Here is a 22,253-nt window from a genome sequence, read left to right as displayed (position 1 = left end):
TCTTGTATGGTGGTGGTGCTGGGACAACACAGCTGCACTGAAGGAGAGCAGCAGGAAGGGATTGCTAAAGATTACATTTATTTAATACACACTTCACCCCATCGTCATTATGACTAACCATTCAATACTCTTAGTGTGTGTCCCCCACATCACTGTAAAAACCCTGCAGATGACTGATATGAGTGTGTCCTATCTGAACTGAATTCACTTTTTAAAAATGTTGTCGATAAAATACTTTTTTATTCTGTTTGTGCTCAATGGAAAATGTCAAGAATCTTTCTGCCAATAAGATATTTAGTTGAGATTCAGGTGTGATGCGTTCACCTGGATGAACACAGACTTTTTAATGATGCACATCAAAAGTGTCTCTGTAAAATGTATTAAAATTATGCCCGATTCTTTCTTTTTTTTCAACTGTTTTCAAAACTTGATTTATATTTGAAAAGTATTTTGCATTTCAGATATCTCTTACAAAATATGAAAAGCACTAAAGCATGGGTTTGCACACTTAAATAAAAGAGACACATTTTCTTTCCTTGATCATTAACACTGAACAACAATTCTTAAATAATTGCAAAACTAGCTGGTCCACTTGACTGTTAACATGTGTTTCCAATTCCTCCTCCTTTTTTTTCTTTCCAAAAATGCTGGCTAAAAAGAACATCACAATATTTTTTATCCTTATTGTTCCATATTGTTTGGTTTGATGTCTTGTATAGTTACTGACACTGATTGGAGTAAAAATATACATCTAGATGAAGTTCTAAACCACTAGGGGGAGCAACAATAAATGCATAACAGTTTAATAATATATTGGCATTTTATCAGGAACTTGGGTTGGACTAACACAGTGCAGCTACACAAGCAGATCTTAGGATGAATGAAAAATGCCTTCCACAGCCTGAGAAGGATTCTCTTTTTCTTGCTGCCACCTACTGGCAAGAAAATGAGGTTGTAAACAGATCCTGCAGCGAAGTACAGGGATGTAATCTGATTATGACTGGGTGGAAAACACTACAGCCTCAATGTATGAATCTCTTAGCAGCAGTAACCTCAGGTGATTGTCCAGCATCTCAGATAAGCTTTAAAAAAATCTCTGTGTTGAAATAAATGTACCAGTCATTCAAATCAATGTGTTCAAATTTGAATAATCTACATTGATAAAGCATAATTACTGTGCTTCTGGTTGCTTTGGATATCTGTGATCAGACCTCAGTGGTCTGTGTCTGAAATTAAATAATATGCTTTTTTTTTTTTAAAGGATATCCTAAATACTTTAAATCATGCTCTGTGGTAAACATTTAATAACCTGCACCTGCGTATGATGTTATTTATAAAGCCTTGCAAATTTCAGTGAAACTGAAACCCACCCACTTAACTAATTTACCAACAAATGTAACTTAATTCACTTGGTTTGGCAGGTTTAGCTTTATCTATATAAATAAATCTCAACATTAACAATGAGAGAAAACTGGTCATTTCGTTTTCTGGCAAAAAAAAAAAAGAAAAAAAAGACATAGTGCAAACAAGAGGGTGTTAAACTTTTCTTATGTCAAGTGACCCAAATCAGTACCATATTAGACAACCAACCCCATAACCAAAATGAATCCCATTTAGGTTATAAGATTATAATTTGACAGATTCTGAATATGAATCTCTATATTCTAGGTAGAGGAAACCAGAGGAGGAAAGTGAGACCTACTTACTTATAGACATTCTTATACCTTCTCTCAGCCTGCTGCAAGTGAGTAAAATAATTAGGACATTACTCCTCAGGTTTCTGGGAAGCATTAGAACTGTGTCAAGAGCTCCACTTTTGTGACTGGAAGGTCAAAGCCAAATAAGGTCTTGGTTTAGCGCTGCTGCCAGTAACCACCATCTTTAAATGACATAAAGCCCATCTGGAGGTGTGTCATGCATAAATGCATAAGGAGCTTTACTTTGGAACATAACAGAGTAATGTCCACTGTTTGATGGAGAATTTTTCATCCACACACTTGTCAAAGAAAACTATGGTGATGCTAGCAATGTCATTGTAAGAATGTGGGTTTTTAAAACAAAAAGTTATATAACAAGTCTACAATTTTCTATATCAGTGGCTGTCAAACTCTTTCACATCAATAAGCCCTAAACTGACACAAATTAGACCATGGACCCCATTTTTATAAGATTTCTGCTTTTAGATGTTTTATTACAGAAAGTGTGAGAAACCCATGACCAAAATAGTCATACTTTCTGTCATTGTGTTACTTATGGATGGAATTAAAATGAAAATAAATGATTCCCCTTTTTGCTGGGGACCCCCTGGAACCCCTTCAAGGGCCCCTGAGGGTCCCCTGACCCCACTTTGAGAACCACTGGTCTGTATTATCGCTCAAAACCAATTGAAGCACAAAACATATTCAATCTAAAATATAAGATAATCTTAAGTAAATATATACTTTCTGTACAGTAGAAAAAAATGCCAACAGTCATACTGCTTAGAATACACCATAAGAAAAAAAGTAAAGGCTTTAAATAAAATCCAATATAACATTTTTTTAAATCATCCAAAGATGCAAGTTTGACTTGCTCTGATAGATTGAGGAACTGTAGCCTAGTTAATTTAATTTAAGGGCAGCTGTGTCAATTCTATCGCATCCCGCTGAGATTAAATTTCCCCGCAGTTATCACTGCAGGTTGTCACTTTACTACTGAGTTTTCAGCTGTCACCAGGCCAGGCTGAGCCGAGTAACGCCGGTGACCGACACTAGAGGCTCTTCCTGCCGCTCGGTTGTTGTGTTGTTGTGGTTAGCTGGAGGTTAGCTCATGCTTTCTGCTGCAGCCGGCTGTAACGGTGATGAGGCGGGGGAGCGGGGCTGTGTTTTGTGACTAGACACCGAGTGAAGAGCCGCGGCCATGGCTGGGGTTTTCGACATCGATTTGGATCAACCGGATGAGAATGTCTCTGACGACGAACTTGAAGACGGGGTGAGTTTGCGTTAGCCGGTTAACACTTACGTTAGCTTAGCACCTCCGAGGCCTGTGTTGCTACCGTTAGTAGTCATGTATCCATTATCGGACACGTCCTCGCCCATCATGTTCCCGCGGAATCTGGAAGTGCCCTTATAAAAGTCACTACACTGTGTTTAAGCTACATTTCAGAGCATTTTCTGAATTTAAAATTATAACAGACTCTAGAGTTACATTACAAATTAGGTTTCCTTGCCGACACCGGTCAGAAACAACATTAGACTGAAAGAGCGCTGTGCGGCGGGGGTTGATGTAACGTTAACTATCCCCGGCTTAAACACCGCATAAACCCGTATAGCTTTAATTGTTTACTCTTGGGGTGTCCTGACAATGAAGCCAAAAACGCCACCACGTAAGCAAAAGGGTTGTTGAAAAGTGGTAAACGACGACAGGAAACAGCCATAAGGAAAGCCGCGTACAAAAATGAGAATAAGTCGAATATCCAGCGGGCGTAGCGACGTGTCCGATAATGGAGATATTGGTGAAGCTGCCTGCATCGGCATTCGTCTATTGTAGGGATGTAGCTATATTACCTTAACTATTTACATGAATGCCACATGTATGGTGTGACAACTGCTTTGACATTATAAATAAGTGGGATATAAATGGACTCAGAGTTCAGCCATCCAACAACAGGCTGATCCCGATAATGCTAGTTAGGAGTTAGCATCAGATACTACTTTCGTCATTGGTTTACTAGCCAGCGCTGACGTTAGTTACAAACACGGGTTTATTTGAATAAATGATAATATATAATAAAAAAATGAAGTTAAGGAGAGACAGTGTGCCTCTTGAACTACCTTAGTGATTAGTTAGTTAGCAGCACTACCTGTTAACTTGAAGTGAAACCGGCTAAAATATTTGTCTGTCAAACACTATAAGTAAAACTATAGAAAACCCATAATATATCTATGAACAAGCTCAGGTTGGCTGGTAAATTACAGTCCTCGCATTGATTTGTGCTGAGATTTTCTGTCCTGTTGTTCCTCTTGTTTTCAGGGCCAGCTCAGTGAATATATGGACCAATGCAGTGGCTTTGAATTGTGAGTATAAAGCAGCATGATTCACTGGGTCCCAAAAGGGGCATCAACGTAATTTGGATGACTGAAGTTTTCACTGAGGACATTTAAAGTGCTTTGGTGGGCTTTGTGGTAATGCTTTTTTAAATGCATCTTCTATAGTATAAGCACTAACTAATCTTAAGCCAACTTAACCACACTACCAAACAATTAGAAATTACAGATGGGTGACAATTTAAAGGGAAATTGAACATAAGAGGTGGGACAATCACAGAACAGGTTTAATGCTCCTTGGCATAGTCTCTTTAACTGTACTAGAGGGACCAGCACCGTTCTTCCAAAAGATAAATCCTTATCTGGTGTTTCCATCATGATGGTGGAGAGAGCACTGGCTGATCAAAGGTGTCCAATAAGTGTGATAATTGGGTTCAGATCTGGTGATCCTGAAAGCATATGATTCACTCCATTTTCATACACCTCAAACCATTTCAGTGACCCTTCATGTCCTGCAAGGAAGCATCTGCATTTGTTATTTATTGCCCAGGTTTTTCCTTTAATTTGTTGCCCATTTATATGTACCCAGTAATAAGTGATACCATCTCAGATAGGCTCTCTTAAAGCAGACTGTAATCAAACTGGGGGTCACTGCACTAATGTGGATCTATTTGTGGGACATTTGTATGAAAAAGTTTGGGAACGTCCCCAACAATGCACAACCATCTCACCTAGTCAGCTGTTTACACCCCCAACAACAAAACTGTTGTACCACCATCAACCTCAGTTGAACCATTAACTATGTCTATATTTAGTCCCAGTTGCTTGTAACGCTCAGTGGTGATATTGCTGTGTTTTAAATGTGATTGTTTTTTCTTTATTTTTTTGTTTTGCCAGTAACATGGATGACTGTGAGAAGTTTGAAATTTCAGAGAACAGCGTGAACAAGGGAACAGAGCAGATCAGGCCTGAATGCTTTGAGCTGCTGAAAGTTTTGGGGAAAGGTGGCTATGGAAAGGTGAGGCATCTGATTCCCTGGCATGGAAATGTAAACATCAAGTCATTTACCACACACTAATGAACTTGCCTCCTTATCCTTTTTTTTCTCGTAAAAACATGACTTGACCTGAAATTTTGATTTTGAAAGTTGGAACCATAATGTACAGTTGGGTTTTTCACACTTTCACATTACACACTTATTTATAAAAAAAACTATTAGACCCTAGTTTATTCCCGGGAAATGCCACTATTATACCATATTGCTTTTTTTGGCCTGGGACCTGTTATGTATTTGCTCATAGCATCAGACTGCCAGTATGTGGGGGAGGACATTGTAGTTGATATTCCAACGGTTGGGGAAATTTTTTTAACAAAGTTACTGGAAATTTAGTTATGCAAGCTAGAAACATTTCAGCATTTTTGTTGACTATCACCAACCCTTGCAATTCCTAAGAGATGTATAACACGCTATGTGAAAGTAAAAAAAAAAAAAAAAAAATCTACTGCACCTGTAAGATCTGGCACCCTAGAACCATCTTCTCCTTTAACCAAGTCAACATAAAACAGAACTATAATCTGTATTTACATTGAGATATCGGTCTTGTTTTTATGGTTTTATGAAGGTGTTAATGTTGTGTTATCTTGGTATTACCGACCAGTAGCACTCTGGAAGTTTTCTGATGTGTTGTTTTCTGAGTCTGACAATGAAAATGCACATTACAGTGATCTTGGAAACATTTTTCACAGAGCCAACAGGCACATGACTTTCCTTTATTGAAGTGGTTTCATGTATGATGACTAAGAAGTTGTTTCCTGAAACTTACTTGGCATTACAAAGTAATTACATTATTCAAAACACACTGTCATTTGTTTTGATATTCTTGTGTTTTTATATATTTTGGAACTGGTTTGACGTTTCTTGGCTTTAAAACTGAGAGCAAACAATCTTTTCAAGGATTTTACGGGCACACAAATACTTAAAACACAGACATTGGCTCATGCAGGAACAAAGCAGTTCCTGGTGGCACTTTTGTCATCCCTGTCCATTTGTATGTACTGAATGCTTTACACACAAATGGTCAGGGAGAATACTAGAAGAAGAATAGGCCTAGCCGTTTTCACACACCAAGAGTGACTTTTGTTTACTGCTTAGAATGAGCACACATTATGCACACACCAGTGCTAAAAAATATATTTCGCTTGTCCCAAATCCTTTCTTTGAATGTCTGCAGCATAACAAAGTGTCATTTTTTTTAAGACACATTTGAGACATATCTGAAAATAGAAATAGTGACTCACAAACTATTAGCGCAAATGTAAATGTCTTTATGGATTTTGCTTGACATGTTGTTAATGTTTTGCAGGTGTTTCAAGTTCGGAAGGTATCAGGTGCCACCTCTGGGAAGATATTTGCTATGAAAGTGTTGAAGAAGGTGAGTGTGAGTCTGTCTGTCTCAGGTTTGGCTGTAACATGACTATTTCATTGATGGAGAGAGAAAATCCGTAATGCTCAATCTGTCCTTCAATCACCCATCAAATGTGAGTCTAACTGCCCCCTACTGTACATACAGAGTAGTGTAGTCTGACAGCATATGTAAGCAAACACAAGTATTACATCTAAGGGGATTTAGCTCCTTAAATACTCAGCTGACTCTCAAGCCCTATGTAGCATAACTATGTGTAGTGTTTCACATGTACTGTATGTCACTATGTGCCTTTTTTTTGGTTCTACTCTGGTGACATATTGGTGCATTCAGCTATGTAGCCAGAAGCCAAGGACAGACCACCCAAAATAATGGCTGCATGCTTTTTTCCCATGAAACCTCAGAGCTGCTGCTTCTTCTCATCTTGGCATCCTCTTTGCAGCTGTCACTGAGCCGGTGCCGGACTTTGCTTTAAAAGCCAGCTCATATTCCCCGAAGCTTGAGGTTTTGGGTAATGACTGTGTTTGTTGGCTTAATGAGACTTGACGGTAGCTACCATGCTGGCTTCCTGATTCCACCTCTACCCGTGCAGATGATGTTGAAGCTCTGACACCAGCTAATGCGGTTTAAGTTATTACCCAAATAGTTTTCACACCCTGACTCTCCGTGCTTCTCTGTCCCTTGCCAGGCTATGATTGTGCGTAATGCTAAGGACACAGCACACACCAAAGCCGAGAGGAACATTCTGGAGGAGGTGAAGCATCCTTTCATCGTGGACCTCATCTACGCCTTCCAGACAGGGGGAAAGTTGTACCTCATCCTGGAGTATCTTAGCGGTGAGCATAGTGATGCCCAGTTAAATATATTGTACAAATCCCCAGTCTTTACTGTCATAAATGTTTTTGTCTATCCCCATTTTATGAGCACTAAAAAGCATGTGTGCACCAGAAATTGAATGGACATTTCTTTCAGCACAGTGAAGAAACAAATTTGGGTCTCCAATTCAACTGTGATTACATTTGATTTTGTATGTGGTGACTGCAGGTGGGGAGCTGTTTATGCAACTGGAAAGAGAGGGCATCTTCATGGAAGACACAGCATGGTATGTTGATTTGTCTGCCACTCTGGTAAAGTCTTAAAATATCTAGCCGGGGATAAAATTAGCCTTTAGGTTTGCTGTGACTTGTCTACAGTGTTTCTGGTGATCCATAGGAATTTTTCCTGAGAAATAGGAAACACTCTGAGGTTTTCAGAGTGTTTAGAAACTATTCAGGATGTTCTGCTTAAATATGTCCATTTTAAATTTCTTTTAATCTTTTCATCTGCTTTTCCACTCCAGAGGGAGCTGTGTGAAATCAGATAAATTGCCTCAAGTGGTGTCACCAACACTATCAGTTTTAATTAGTGCAATGCTAAATCAAGGGAGTACAAACACCCAGGATTGCAAATGACAACAGTCTTTTTTTGTTTACGCGTGATATTGGTGCATCAGGGCCAGAAATGCCATATGATATCCAAATGTCATTGTGATCGGTTGTGTCTGATCACATGCCAAGTGTGGAAGCTTCATTAAAGCAGGTGGTACAATACTTGGTTTTGACACATCTGGACTACAGTCCATTGCAGCTAAAAAAGGATCTGCAGAAGTTTCAGATAGTTCCGAAGAAGCATGTTTGGTCCTGAACTGTTCAGATCAGGAGGTTGCAGGAATGCATGCTGGTCTCCCCTGGCTGAAGGATGGGCTGGCATGTAGTCTTTTAACTTTCTTCTGGGGAATATGTGATCTAAAACTGGCAAATTGTTCTCAAGAATAACGTTTACTAGGAATAAGAACAAAACTAGACAAGTGACAATGGTAGCTCTTCCACAACTCAAAACTAATGCTTGGTTTTGCACAGGGCGGCCATTCAGTGGAAGAATTAACCATCATTTGTCAGAAAATCCCTAAATATGAAAAACAGTTTGACTCTTAATGAGATAGATTCAAGGCTATTCTGACTAGATGGCTAGAATATAATGGAAAGTGTGTTGTTCTATATTGATTTGGTAGACTGTAGTTATGGACATTTGATTGCAATGTGTATGCTGTAGCACTGCTGATTATATTACAAACTAGTTCTGTATCTTGTTTTATTCTATTTTATTACCAGTTTAATGTGTATGTACATGGATTTAGGCATGTTGACATTATGGGGATCTGAAAAAAAAGATGTGGCCAGCTGTTAAACTTCTGGATTCTCACAGCAGCACATTGATATATTTTACATGTAGCTCACACAGGCCAAACGGCATCATGATGACACAGGTCCATTGTGGAAATTAGACACTTCTCTTCCATGGAATTTGAAGTTCAGCACATTCAGTTTTGTAAAAAGGCGATGATATGTCACACTGTGTTTCTCAGGAAGTGTGAGGGACAAAAGCTTGCAGCCCATGTTCTTCTGTTTAATAAACACAGCCTGTAGATGAAAATGGTGATTACATGAACCAAGCTGCTGAACAAATAAGGGTGTGTTACATGAATATTCCAAGAATAACCTAAGTGACATTGAGGATAATACATTGACTGCAGATCATTGAAGAGCAATTGAGAGCATTATGTGGGTGGAAATTTCTATAAATGTATAAAATCACTGATGGACAAAATGCATTCGTTTGGTGCCAATAACATTTTGCTGAATGTTGAACCAGCATCTTGTTTTTCTGTTGACAGTTTCTACCTGGCTGAGATCTCAATGGCGCTGGGTCACTTGCACCAGAAAGGCATCATCTACAGAGACCTGAAGCCTGAGAACATCATGCTCAACAACAATGGTACAGAAACCTGAAGTGTCCCTCACAAAAGCCAGTTTAGAAAAACTACAGCTATGTACATGTCCCCTACACAGGTAACCTGATACTTAACCTCTTGTTTGCTCGGGGATTAGTTTTCTCATGTTCTTGCCTTGGCTCCATTTTCCTCTAGGACATGTAAAGTTGACAGACTTTGGTCTATGCAAAGAGTCCATCCACGACGGAACGGTCACCCACACCTTCTGTGGCACTATCGAGTACATGTAGGTTGCACATCAGCAGGCAGACTTTTGAGATGAATTCAGACTTCAGTTTTATAGACATCTGCACATTCAGTCACATTTTCTTACACAGTGCAGTGCATCTGCTGTATCATCTTGTCCGTCCCCTCTCATTCCTCAGGGCTCCAGAGATCCTAATGAGGAGCGGACATAACCGCGCAGTGGACTGGTGGAGTCTGGGAGCTCTCATGTATGACATGCTGACAGGAGCAGTAAGTGCACATATATTGATCCCATAATAGCATCACAAAAGTAAACCAAACTGTTTATCACAGCACTGTGGCTATTAAAAGCTTAATCCAACTTCGAAACATTTACTGAACTATTTTGTTTTGGCATTTCGTAGCCTCCATTCACTGGTGAAAACCGAAAGAAGACAATTGACAAAATCTTGAAATGCAAACTCAGCCTTCCACCTTACCTCACACAAGAAGCCAGGGACCTCCTGAAAAAGGTGAGTCATAAAATCCTTCCCTCTGTCCCACCTTCTCCGGCTGTGTTGTCTCTGATGAAACTTCTTGAAAGACAGAGAAATGAAATCTCCAAATGTTCTCTTTTAGCTGCTGAAACGAAATGCCTCATTGCGACTTGGTGCTGGACCAGGAGATGCCGCTGAAGTCCAGGTAAATAAGTCTGTTGAGTGTATGCATGCAACGTTAATGTAGTTACCTGTGACTTTAAATGCTGAATCAGAAAATCAGGATGCCTCTTGGAAAACCTGATGGTGGTCATGAAATATAAAAACACAACTGCTGTCATCGTCTTTCCCAGGCCCATCTATTCTTCCGACATATAAATTGGGAGGACCTCCTCGCTCGCAAAGTAGAGCCCCCATTTAAACCTTTCCTGGTGAGTTCATCTTTCACGTAGTAATATCCTCTTGTGACCTGTCCCTTCAAGATGATTAACTGATCCGCTTCTTCTGGCAGCAATCGGCTGATGACGTCAGCCAGTTTGACTCCAAGTTCACCAGCCAGACTCCAGTGGACAGCCCTGACGACTCCACGCTCAGTGAAAGTGCCAATCAAGTCTTCCTGGTGGGTAACTAGTTCTGTACCTCCCAGCAAACAGTGCACCTTTCTGCCTTGCTGTCTTAATTTCTTGAGTAGAGAGTTTAGAGAGGAATAATTTATGATAAACATGCAGTTACTCATGATGCAATATCTGATTATTTTACTTACAACATGGTCACTTGCTAAAAATTGAAATCAAATTCTTAGTCATTTGTGTTTTGGACCATTACTTTTTTAAATAGATATTTTTTGTTGACATTATCTCTGTCAGTCTTGGAGTAAATGTAACTTTACAAGAGTAGTAAGCAGAAGAAGCTACTGCTTAGTAACATGTAGGAAAATAGTATTTATGTATATGATAAATAAAAAAGGTGCTGAGGCAGCAATGTCAGTTATCTGCAATTTGACACAGTCTGATGCCAATAACAGTTTTCACAGTTTTCTTACAATGAGCAAAACGTGTTACCGTGTGTAAATGTGGTACCGGTGATACACAGTGTTCGGACACAGATTACATTACTTGCCCACCACCCCCACCGTCGTTTTGCTTTTTTTAAAATGGAAATAAAACCCATTTAGTTCATTTTCACATATCAGCGCCCACATTCATTGAATAAAAAACCCTAATTTATAAAATACTTAGCATGTTATCAATATTTAGTCGGACGACGGACGCTACAATTACAAACTGAAAGTGTCTGCTCTGTGACCGTCCACTGCAGCAGCAGAGTCACAACACAGAGTAGCGTGGAGTACGTCTGTCCTCCCTCCTCCTCTCTGCTGTAAACACATGTAGCTGTTAGCAAACAGCTGCTGTCATGTCTCAGTGCTTGTTTTCAGCAGAAATTCTCCCGCTCTCTGTCTGCTCAGCCTGCTCTCAGTGTGTCTCACTGGATTGCAGGTGGGTTGTTCTGGTTCTAAGCAGCGCTAGTCCTCTGGCTCATCCCCACGTCTGTGTGTGCTGCAGACCGGTGTCAATGCAGCCATGCACCATCACACACATGCGCTCTCTCTCCTGACCGCACACTTGCTATGCACTGAGCTATTCCTTAAAGAAGCTATGCTGACTATATAGCACATTTTAGTTTAGAAAACATCTTAATACTTTTATTTAAAATCCCTGATGCTTAGGCCTGGCGGGGGGTTGACTAACTCAGGGCCGGCAGGCTGCCAGGCTTGCAATAGACTGCCGGAAACCCTTTTATAAGAACTCAATTTGTTGTCATACGCTGTTCACACTTTGAAGGGGTTTGAGGGAAAACAAGGGTTTTTAATAGAGCACTGTGGCATTTATTCTTGCCTTTAACGGTTTCTGTGTTGTCTGCAAACATACATACAAACAGAGGCAAGCTCTGGACATAATGTTTTTTATTTCCTTCTCAACAAGTAGGTCTTACGAGAATCGGTTAATGCATCCCATCTGGTTCAGTCCTGTTGGTTTCCTGGAAGCTTCACTCACTGTTCCACCACATTGCATGATCCGGTTTACTCAGGGTTTCATTGCTCATCATCAGCTGTGGGTTGTTTTTGGAAAGATTGTCTTTGAAGAGTTGGACTTAGATCTCTCTTCTGTTTTTGTCCCCCACCCCCTGCTCAGGGTTTCACATATGTGGCCCCATCTGTGCTGGAAAACGTCAAAGAGAAGTTCTCTTTCGAGCCAAAGGTCCGCTCACCGCGGAAGTTCCCAGGAAGCCCAAAAACACCTGTGAGGTAAAAGCAATTTTTTTTTTTTTTTCCCTTGAATTCCATTTTTCATTTATACAGTAAGTCTACCCCTCCTCCATGTCTCCTTTGCTGACCTTGAAAATGTAGCCTGCTTGGCCTCAAGAAAGCCATCAAGTCTCTTCCAATGGCATAACAGGAATCCTCTCAGGGCTTTAAAGAATTGTTTATCATTTTCATTGGGTCAAATAAGTAGGGATCAGTCATGGAAATATTGAGGTGAACTTAATGTAGACAGATTTGAAATACAGGTAATAAGAGAACACTTGCTTTTCAAGCACAGAAAGGAAATTGATGAACTTGCAAAACCCTCAGAGGATCAAACAAAGTCTCACATGTCCCTCTATCACAGTCCGGTGAAGTTTGCAGGTGGGGACTGCTGGCCCCGGGGACCCACACTGACAGGCTGCCCTTCCCTGCTGTCTGCTGGCAGCTCTGCAGAGCAACCCATGGAGGTATCGACAATGGAGCAAATGGACACAAGCAGCAGCAGCACCTCCGAGGCCTCGGCACCACTTCCCATCAGGCACCCTTCAGGCATCAATGCAGGACCCTACAAAAAGCAGGCCTACCCCATGAACTCCAAGCGGCCCGAACATCTACGAATGAACCTATGACGCACGGCTAGCGTACAAACATTAGGACTCTTCCAATTCCTCCTCTTCCTTTTTATTGTTTTCTTTCAGAGACTTGTAGAATTTTTAAAAAAATTGACTGACACTGTCAACGCCGATCACCAGCTCTTCCAGCAGCGCCTTCCCTTCTCTTGGCCTCCCAAATCCTCCTGACCCAGCCTGGCCTCCTCAGCCTGCCGCAGATAATCAGTGAAGTATATTAGATACCTGGTCAATCGGAGGGGTGATGTGAGAGAAAGTTGACCTGCTTGTTGGCTGTTTAATGCCAGCTGATGAGTGGGCTGATGTGGTTTCGGTATGCTCGACTGGCATTATCATGATTTACTGGTGCTCTTTTATTCTCAAGTCTGGACAATGTTACTTCTAGTTTTTATGACTAGTTGCTTCCATCATGTTGAGTGGGATGATAGTGTGAGGTGTACAATAAGATTTTGGTTACAAGGGGTGTGTGTTCCCCCTCAATATGCCAGGCATTTTCTTTTTGTGTTTTAATGATCACCTTGCGATGAGACCTTGCAGGATACACTGTCAGATGGTCAAATTATTGGATAACAATTCCACAATGAACACAGTATTCCTTTTATGTTGAGGAAAATAATCACATTGCCTTTGTCACTGGAGTGTGTGGTCGGGAGTAGGTAGAGCATGACTTACGGAAAAGCAGCTATAAAAAGATGGAAGTGAAATTTCAGCTGAAAGCATCACTTCACCACAATCAATACCAAATGCTGGCACTGCTTTACTTGTCTAGCTGGAATGCTTTCTGTAGCAAGCATGTCCAGAAGCACTGTTCAGTGTCTTTGTGTTGAATGTCAACAGACTCTAAATGCCTTTTTTGTGTGTCTCTTAAATCTACTGCGCTCAGTTTTGACAATGCCTGCAGCATTATTTTTAACTCATGTGGCCTCATTGTCACTGTCACGGTGGGAAACCAACAAACATGTCGAGACAAGATGACCCACAATACACTCAGCCAAACTGATATCACTGCCTTTTATTCGTTCAGGCTGCGTTCATGTATTTAGTGCTTTGCATATGCTTATTGTGCATTGACAGTAACAGTAACAGGGCTCTCAGTGTTAGGGGGATAAATGCAGACTTAAATGAGTGGACCATGTACAAAATCCAGTGTCAGTTGAGGTGTTTGTCTTGTTTATGTGATTTGAAGCTGCTATATGAGCCTCCGGGAGTCAAGCCATTGGACCGTCTTGCCCTAAAGCTGACCACACCGGCGGATGCAGATTCCCATGACGCTAATTGAAAATAGAATGAAAGAAAGTTTGCTTCAGTTTGAATGGCTCCGGTATTGGTTACCCACTTGTTGTTAAACAAATTGACCAAAATCACTGTTTAAATGAACCAAATTATTTTTTTTAGTGGTTAACACACCCTGAAAAACAACTATAGAAGTGTGTTACTGTTTTTTGTAAGAACTGTATGGCTCAGTCAACCACGTTAAGTTCACATCGTCGTATTAATACTGACTTCCACAACATTGATGTTTGCAGTCATTTTCATGTGTTTCTTTTAGTTACTTAAGTTTTTCATATAGGTGAAAGGATTGATTTTCTTCTTCTACCACTCTGGTACAACAACTGTGTTTAACACTCCACTTTTTACTCCGCTTAACTTTGCATGTTAATTTGTTACAATATTTATTTCAAGTGCCATTGTTTTTCCACTGCATTGTTCACACTATGCAAGCTATGTATTTATTATGTAGTATTCCTTAGATAAGGCAGCAGAATGTGTTGTTATTTGATTTGGAATTCTTGTCAGAGACTTATTTTGTCATAATAATAATAATAATAATAATAATAAGCATGTACAGTATGATTTTATTTCCACAGAACATGTCTTACAGCAACCTCAGATGCAGCTTTTTTCTTTTTATTCCAAAATCGAGGGTGACCCAAATGTCTTACAGTATTTATTGTGTGGCATAGTATCATATTCAAGGGTGATTTCCAGAAGAAAAAAAAATGTTTTGATATCTTAAGACTTTCCTTGCTGAAAACTTGAACTCAGTTTGTCTTTTTGCAGTGCTTGGAGCAAGGGCAGTATATTATGAAATGATACAAAAACCAATGGGAATGGCATTGTGCCTTTGCTGACAGAGTACAGTGTGTATGTACAGTATGCTGTATATTGTAAATTTGTGTGGAAGTGGCTAGGAGTGACCCATAAGGTTCACTTCCTGTTATGTATCTGAAGGATGTTCATTTCTTAGCTTCACCAATTTATTGTGATATGATCTGAGTGTGATCATTTCTGATTTTGTCGAGTCTATGGGAGGGGTTGGGAAACTTAAAATGATACATTTTGCTTCTGTTCAGGTATGCCTGTGTACAGTATGTCATTGTTTGGGGCTCAAACAAGTATCCCCCCCACTGAGATGTTTGAGAACAACCATCTTATCAAGTTTACTTCAGGTGGAAAACATCATCTTTGAGTAGAACTGGTGTTTTTTATCACTGGTGGGCATTGAGAATACCGTTTAATTTGTCACCCCTACATCTGCCCCTTAAGATAGGGAATATTAATATGTATCATGTACATAATGAAGTCAAAATAAAACTAAAAATGAATGGATCCTGTTTCAGAGTTTTTTGTAAAGGTTAAACTGTTGTCATTTTACAGCACTTTAAGAACTTGTTTAATCTATTTTTAGCAGGTTTTACTCAGCCTCTGTACACTAAAGTCAGATTATTATCTAGACTGATGTGATTTTACTTTGAGGCGTAGCTGTTCAGTAGATAATTATTTCTCAATTTTCCACATAAATCAACAAGACACAAATGCCATTCAAATGTTTATTCAGATAGTTTATGGATCTAAATGGGAAAAATAACAGTGAAATGATTTTCATACATAATAAAATAGATGCTTCTCCCAGTCTTTGGTTTTTACAAAAACGAGGCTACATCACCTCTATAGAAAAATAATTTATGTGTAAATCAATCTCACAAGCTCAGTTACATCCTTTTTATCAATCATGAAAAAACAGTCACTGAAAGCAAAAGGCAAACTGTATTTAGCCTGCCATGTCCATCCTCAGTGCCTGGATGCAGGCTGGCAAAGGTGTGGTCATTATCTGGGCTTCCTAAAAGCCTTTTGCAGTGTGCTAGTTGTCAGCCCTCAAATCTCACGTTTATTTTAACCCTTTCAAACTGAAAGATGCATCTAAAACAGAATTCAGCAAGCACTCCCAATTAGAGGTTTGTATGCCGCTGCTTACCTCTACACAATTTATTGATACAAATCAGAAAAGTCGCTTCCAAACATTTAGAAACACTGGATAAGAAAGGAATCGTGTTGCATGTTTGTTCAAACTTGTGATAAAAGGAAAAACTGTTTAAAATACTTTTTTATATATATTTCTCTTCCCTCCCATATTTATAGTTGAAGAAGTACAACTTGCAGCCCCATGAGGAAAATTTACATTTGTCCTAGAGACAAGATCAAAGGTGAACAAAGCAACAACACAAGAGGAAATAACTGAAAATAGAAAAAAAAGGGAAAAAAACACTTGAGGGCATAAAAAAAAAAATCAACTTTCAGTTGTCTGTGAGAGTGACTAGTAGGGACATACTGGTCGTTGTGTGTCCTTACTGACCTCAGCCCTCAGCGGGCACAGCCCTTTGCCAATAAATGAACAGTGTGTACAACATTACTTGTCAGTGGAGTTTGACGGCCATAAAAAAAAAAAAAAAAAAAATCACATTAAATACAAACTAATACCAATGTCCCAGACCCAAAAGCTTCCCCACCTGTGCCTTATTAATCAATAAATCTGCAGGTGTGGAGATGTGGCTCCGTCCCTCCATTTGTAGACCTTCTCTGTGATCACAGTGCGGCAGAGAGGGCAGCTCTTCTCCCGGTTAAACCACAGAGCGATGCATTCGTCACAGAATATGTGCTGCAGAGAAACAACAGGATGTCAGCATGACTTGCACTTACAGTAAATGACGAGATCAGAATAACAGATGTACTTCAGTTAATCTACTATCAGCTAAAACAATGCCAAAACCTTAACAACAGTATGACATGACAGGCCCTGCGGTGCACACTTGTGTGGTTTTACCTGACAGAGCAGAGCCCGAGGCTCCCTGTACTCTCCCTGACAGATGGGGCAGACGTCTCCAGCCTCGCTGCACTGACTCCTAGTGGCTGCTGTGCCTGTATGCTGAGGAATAAAACACAAAACACTTCAGTAGAGCTGGCTACTGATTCTGAACATGTACATTTAAAAAAAGAAGCTGTTCACCACTGACCTCGCCCTTTAGAAATATCCTCACAGTTTTCAGTAAAGACGTCCACTGTCCGTACAATCCTAAAAGCTGAAAGAAAGAGGAAAAAGAACAAAAAAGTGAAGAAAACTGACTTAAAAAAAAAATAGTGTTATTGTCAAAGTGGAAGGTAGTTTTCAATAGGAATACAACAAAGATCTATTGCTGTTTAGTTTGAGTGATCACACCTTCAGTATGAGGTAGAGCAAAGCCAGCAAAACCCCTAGTGTGAGTCCAGGGGTGCCGTCAGCCTCCTGGTAGGTGACCAGGTAGCGGAACCACAGTGAAACAGGAGCTATGGCCTGATGGACCTGACCAAGCTCCTCAGTCAGCATCAGCATTCGCCCCTGAAGACAAACATACAAAATTTAGAATTACTGAAACAGCCCTGCAAAGACAATGAATTTCAGTGATCCCAAAAAGAAATCCACCACTCTCACTTGGGCTCTGTAGGTCACCAGTGAAGGGGGCGGCAGCAGAATAAGGCACTTTATCCCCATAAATAGGAATTTTATTATGAAGTTGGTGATGCCGACTGCCCATAGAACCTCCCAGAATCCCAACGGCTCAATGGTTGGGCTGAGGAAGATGAGGCTGGAAGGAGATCAATAATCAGGTTAAATGGCACGGTCATGTAACAAAGCTGTTTATCAGACTGCAGTACGAGTGAGCAATGTAAACATACGCTGGTTAACATGCCACAATAATGACTTCACTAGCATGTTTTGTACAAGTAAAGAATGGGTTTTTATGCCGAAGTCATGGAGCCAGCTATTGGATGAAAGGGCTGTAGTCAAAACACCCAGAGTATGAATTAAATTACCACTTTGAAATCTTTTTGCTTACTCAGCCCACAGCGACAAACTGAGATTATATCCTGTGACCAATTACCTGTTTCTGGAACACAGTCACACGGTTTTGTTCAGGATAAATAATGTGAGATAATGTCTTACCAGTGGTAAAGTGTCTCAGTGAGAAAGGTGTAGTAAAGCAGGAAAGTGGAAGAGATCAGGAAGAATAGCAGCCACACACACTGCAGCTTTGAGTGTCGGTCCTGAGAGGATGCACACAAGCAAAATCAAGTTTTAGAAATCTAACGGCAGTGACCATAAATGCGTCCTGAATCAATCAATGTGTTTTCATGTTCACGACTTACCTGAAGAAAGACTTGAGTCTGAATGTTTTTATTCACATATAAAAAAGTTGTGAAGAGGCCGACCCCAACTGCTAGTCCTGGTAAATGAGGAGAAGCAATAAGACAAGTTGTCTTGTGTTATTGACAGTTGCAATAATGCTGTTTGCTTATATAATACTCACCAAGAGCATGTTGGATGACCAGTTTAGCACACAGTATGACGAGGAAAGGAAGACTCTTTTGGAGCCAGCGGAAGAGACAGCGGAGCTCAGACAGGGAGGTACTGGGTTCTCCAGAGTCGAGATCAGAGTCAGGCGGGTCAAGCTCAGGCTCTGAATTGGAGTGGTGCTGTGCTCGATTGTGTCCATGTGAATGGGAGTGGCTGTGGGAGTTGACTCTGGACCTTCTGGATGACGCGCCTCCACTGGACTCCCCAGACCCACTAGTCATGGGTACCCGCACCTCATTGCTCTCAGGGCTGGCAGCAGCAGCAGCAGCAGCAGCAGCATTGCCAGGGGCCGGTGTCCTAGTGAGAAGCTCTGGTTGCAGAGTCAGAGATAAACCATTTCCTGCATGAGCACCCCGCTCACTTGAATTCGGCTGCATTACAGTAGGAGACTCCCTCAGTTTCAGTGCTCTTCTGTAATCACTCCTTTGACAAAAAAGACAAACCTTTGTCACAATATGTCAAGCATCAACTGTAATTTAAAGCTGTAATAACAAGTTCTATCATATTTCGATAACAAGTGGAAGCTACACATATAAAGGCTATCAGGAATCAGGACTTTGCATTGTGTTGGGATTGAGGACTCCCAGTATTCAAACGAGCCACTGATGCCATCTTAAACAAACTACAAACTACGTTTAAGTGTCTAAGTAAGAGACTCACAAAAATTTTAGAGATATGTTTATTTAAAAAAACATAGGATTTCAACTTGTAGAAAATGTACAAGCTGCCACGCAGTAAATGAAGACGTCATTATTTTTGTGGAGCGTTAAATGCATAAATGTGACGCTACACTAACTTAAGTTTTGTTTGCTAACTTGGACTGACTTGCAGACATTGTTGAAGGTGTTGAACTTCCTCAACCCACAATGAAAGTCTCACCCTTTCTGTTAATGTTTTTGCCAGCTAAATAACGTTCTCTGAGTCAGTAATTCTCCGGCAATAATAGTAAAAGTGGACACAGACGGACACAGCAGACAGCTGACCGCTTCCTACCGAAATGAAACGCTGTTAGCATTAGCAGCTAACAGAGGCTCTCAGGCCACATTAACGGCTGTAAATGCTTCCGCTCACCTGTCATTCTGCACCCGGAGTTTCATGGTAGGCTCTTGGTCCCCATCTAATACAATGTTCGGGCCGCCAAACGAAACAAAAGCGAAAGTAAACCAAAAAACAAAACTGAGACATTAGCTTTCAAGCTAAGCCATAAGCTGCTCGTTCAGACATCTTGACGTTGTTGTTTACGACACGGACGTCGTGAACTTCTTCTGACGGATTTTGTATGTAGTGTCTGATGTGAAAAGCTGTATTAGCGTCACCTAGTGTATAACTTTTAAATTACACTCACGTGATTATACTGTAAATTAGTGAGATCATTTGGTACCATTTTCTGATAAGCGACCCCTTATAAAGGGTTTATAAGCATTAATCAATGGCTTGATAAATGGTTAATAAATAATTTACTAACGCTTTTATATTTGCGCTATTTGTATCCTATTTACACTTCACAGAAACAGTTTCCTTGTGTCTAATTCTAAAGAATGTTGTGTTGTTATTCTGTGTAAGTACACTAAACCGGAGTCAAATTCCCTGTATGTGTAAATATACTTGGCCAATAAAGATGATTCTAATTTTCTGATTTTATAAATCATTTACAAGCCATTAAAAAGTGGAATGTTTGGGTTGCCATGTTGTGAAAATCCCCTCCTTTCGATACCACCAAAACATTTGCTTTTTTTAAATTCTTCAGGGAGACACCTCTGATATACTGTTCAACCACGTACTTTTTTGAAACAGCTGCAGGGCATCCAGACCAAACTTTAATTATATTTCATGAATGACTTATTAAATATATCTGCTGATGATCATCAGGTATAACTACCTGATGATTTAGAAAATGTGAAACACTAACCTTTTATTAATAACTTAACACTTGATTACTCATCACAAAGTGTGAAACATTTAACCCTTTATTAATATCTTATGATAATAATTTATAACTGCAGGCCTGTGTCCTTAAGGAAACCTCGTAGTGGGAGCATTCAAGAACAGTTACCATTGTAAAGTTGGCTTGAGGGCAGCACTGTATAGTGAGAAGTTGAGGTTGTAGTAAAAACACCATTCACTGTTATCCTGCTCATGGCAGGACACCACCTGCAGTCTAAACTCCACAACCATCTTCCCTCTTTTACTACACAACTAGAGTCACACAGGGATATGAAATGATACAGCAGGTGGTGACCTGGCAGTGTGGCTGCTTCAGTAGCTCCCACCTAAACTGGTGTTGATTTCTAACCCTGATTTCATTGCTTGTCTTTGTGCAGGAAAAGGATAATCAGAAGCTGAGGGAGAAGAATGAGAATTTGACTGTTGAAATAAGACTCTCTACTCCTGTGTGTGTTCTTCTTATCATTTTACAGCCAAACATTGATCATGAGAAGAGATTAAATGTCAAAGTAGTTGATAGAACTGTACAAAAAAAACACAGCCACCACTAAAAAGAAAAGCATTTAGTTGGTATTTATTTCCCAGCATCCTTCCCTGGAGCCACTCTTAGTGAACTGCTTCTCTTTCAGCTGGACCAACTCTGTCTGACAGAGAAATACCAGGATCATCTTGAAAAGTTAAGAACGACTGAGCAGGAATTAGAGGTAAAACACAGATCTTCATTGATAGTAATGTGATCATATTTATTCTTCCAAACTGCTTCCCTGTCCAAATAGTACATTCATTCAGTTGAATTGAAGTAATGTAGATGGTTGATTTGAGTATTTAATCATTGAGGTGTGTACCACATACATTATAGTGTTCTATATGTATGTGCATGCTTACTGTGCCCATTATTGTGCTTTTCTAAATTTAATCTTTCCTCTGCAGGCTCTCAGATAGGAACAGCTGAGAAGCACACAGGAGGAGCAGATATTGTAATTACTGTGTGATATTTAATTGGTTATATAGTATTCCTTATTTAAGCCCATAATTGACCAGCATTTGGCTTTAAAATAACCCAGTCTGAGTGTAGTGTGTTTCAGTTGTTTATGTAATTGTTGGCCATCCTGTAGATGATCTAATTACAATTAGCAGATGTTTGTGTGGCGTTGTCTGACTTTTCCTATTTGTGTTATTTGGTTTTATAGAGCTGCTTTCAATGTGCTGGAGCCCTACAGCGAGCTCCAGTACACACACTTTCCTGTTAACTAAAACCTAGCTAGACCAAACATTACATAGAGAGCTTAGCCTGACAGATGAGTCTTAAAATGGCCACTGAACACTTGACCTGACCTTGCACCTTACCGCCTAGGAAGGGGGCTCCCTCACTTGTGGTCCCTCCCAAGATTTCTTCCAATTTTTCCCATTAAAAGGATTTTTGGGCAGAGTTTTTCCTTTCTCTCTTGAGGGAGTTGCAGTATACAGTTAAACTTGACTTTACCGTGGCCTAGAAGTTAGCAACCTCATAGCAGGAACCATTGAGCAGAATTGCTCAATAGTCAGACTGCTATACCAAAAATAAAGATTTCTCCCTTGATTAAATTACAGTAAGAAGGCTTAAATGCGAGCCAAAAATGAGATGGAATAAATTATTACAATAAATAGATTAATCAAATAACCAAAGAGATTACCTACACACAGCAAGCTAGGGTTACTCAAACCACACAAAGAATACATTCAATAAAGCTACTCTACTACTCAGCTGCCTCTTAACACAGCACA

The 22,253-nt window shown here is 40.1% G+C and overlaps 2 protein-coding genes across 2 annotated transcripts; one reads left to right on the top strand and one right to left on the bottom strand.

The window, feature by feature from the left end:
- Positions 1-2,597: 2,597 nt before the first annotated feature.
- rps6kb1a (ribosomal protein S6 kinase b, polypeptide 1a) lies at positions 2,598-15,484 on the top strand. Its single transcript, XM_044370196.1, has 15 exons — positions 2,598-2,970; positions 4,012-4,055; positions 4,923-5,043; positions 6,389-6,457; positions 7,137-7,284; positions 7,493-7,550; positions 9,162-9,262; positions 9,414-9,504; positions 9,644-9,734; positions 9,869-9,976; positions 10,083-10,145; positions 10,294-10,371; positions 10,452-10,559; positions 12,133-12,245; positions 12,610-15,484. The coding sequence occupies exons 1-15, from the start codon at positions 2,899-2,901 to the stop codon at positions 12,872-12,874; spliced, it is 1,530 nt and encodes a 509-aa protein (XP_044226131.1). The 5' UTR covers positions 2,598-2,898; the 3' UTR covers positions 12,875-15,484.
- A 210-nt stretch (positions 15,485-15,694) lies between these two features.
- On the bottom strand, positions 15,695-19,817 carry rnft1 (ring finger protein, transmembrane 1). The gene is made up of 9 exons (XM_044370198.1): positions 19,617-19,817; positions 18,499-18,968; positions 18,338-18,414; positions 18,135-18,235; positions 17,622-17,775; positions 17,370-17,528; positions 17,167-17,232; positions 16,977-17,078; positions 15,695-16,811 (listed from the first exon to the last, which is right to left on the bottom strand). Exons 1-9 carry the CDS (start codon positions 19,640-19,642, stop codon positions 16,677-16,679), a joined length of 1,290 nt encoding a protein of 429 aa, XP_044226133.1. The 5' UTR covers positions 19,643-19,817; the 3' UTR covers positions 15,695-16,676.
- Positions 19,818-22,253: the final 2,436 nt, after the last annotated feature.

This window comes from Thunnus albacares, chromosome 13 (genome assembly GCF_914725855.1).
Source record: "Thunnus albacares chromosome 13, fThuAlb1.1, whole genome shotgun sequence".
In the NCBI taxonomy this organism is placed as follows: domain Eukaryota; kingdom Metazoa; phylum Chordata; class Actinopteri; order Scombriformes; family Scombridae; genus Thunnus; species Thunnus albacares.
The sequence above is the reverse complement of the archived record's forward strand: the minus strand, read 5'-3'. Positions and strand labels throughout refer to the sequence as shown.

Excerpts from the sequence above, each read along its gene's own strand:
- rps6kb1a (XM_044370196.1), top strand. The coding sequence starts at position 2,899 with ATGGCTGGGGTTTTCGACATCGATTTGGATCAACCGGATGAGAATGTC. Across the intron at positions 9,263-9,413 it reads CATCATGCTCAACAACAATG|GACATGTAAAGTTGACAGAC; the intron begins GTACAGAAACCT and ends ATTTTCCTCTAG. Across the intron at positions 10,372-10,451 it reads CCCCATTTAAACCTTTCCTG|CAATCGGCTGATGACGTCAG; the intron begins GTGAGTTCATCT and ends TTCTTCTGGCAG.
- rnft1 (XM_044370198.1), bottom strand. The coding sequence starts at position 19,642 with ATGAAACTCCGGGTGCAGAATGACAG. Across the intron at positions 18,969-19,616 it reads CTCCGGGTGCAGAATGACAG|GAGTGATTACAGAAGAGCAC; the intron begins GTGAGCGGAAGC and ends TTTTTGTCAAAG. Across the intron at positions 18,415-18,498 it reads GGTCATCCAACATGCTCTTG|GACTAGCAGTTGGGGTCGGC; the intron begins GTGAGTATTATA and ends CTCATTTACCAG.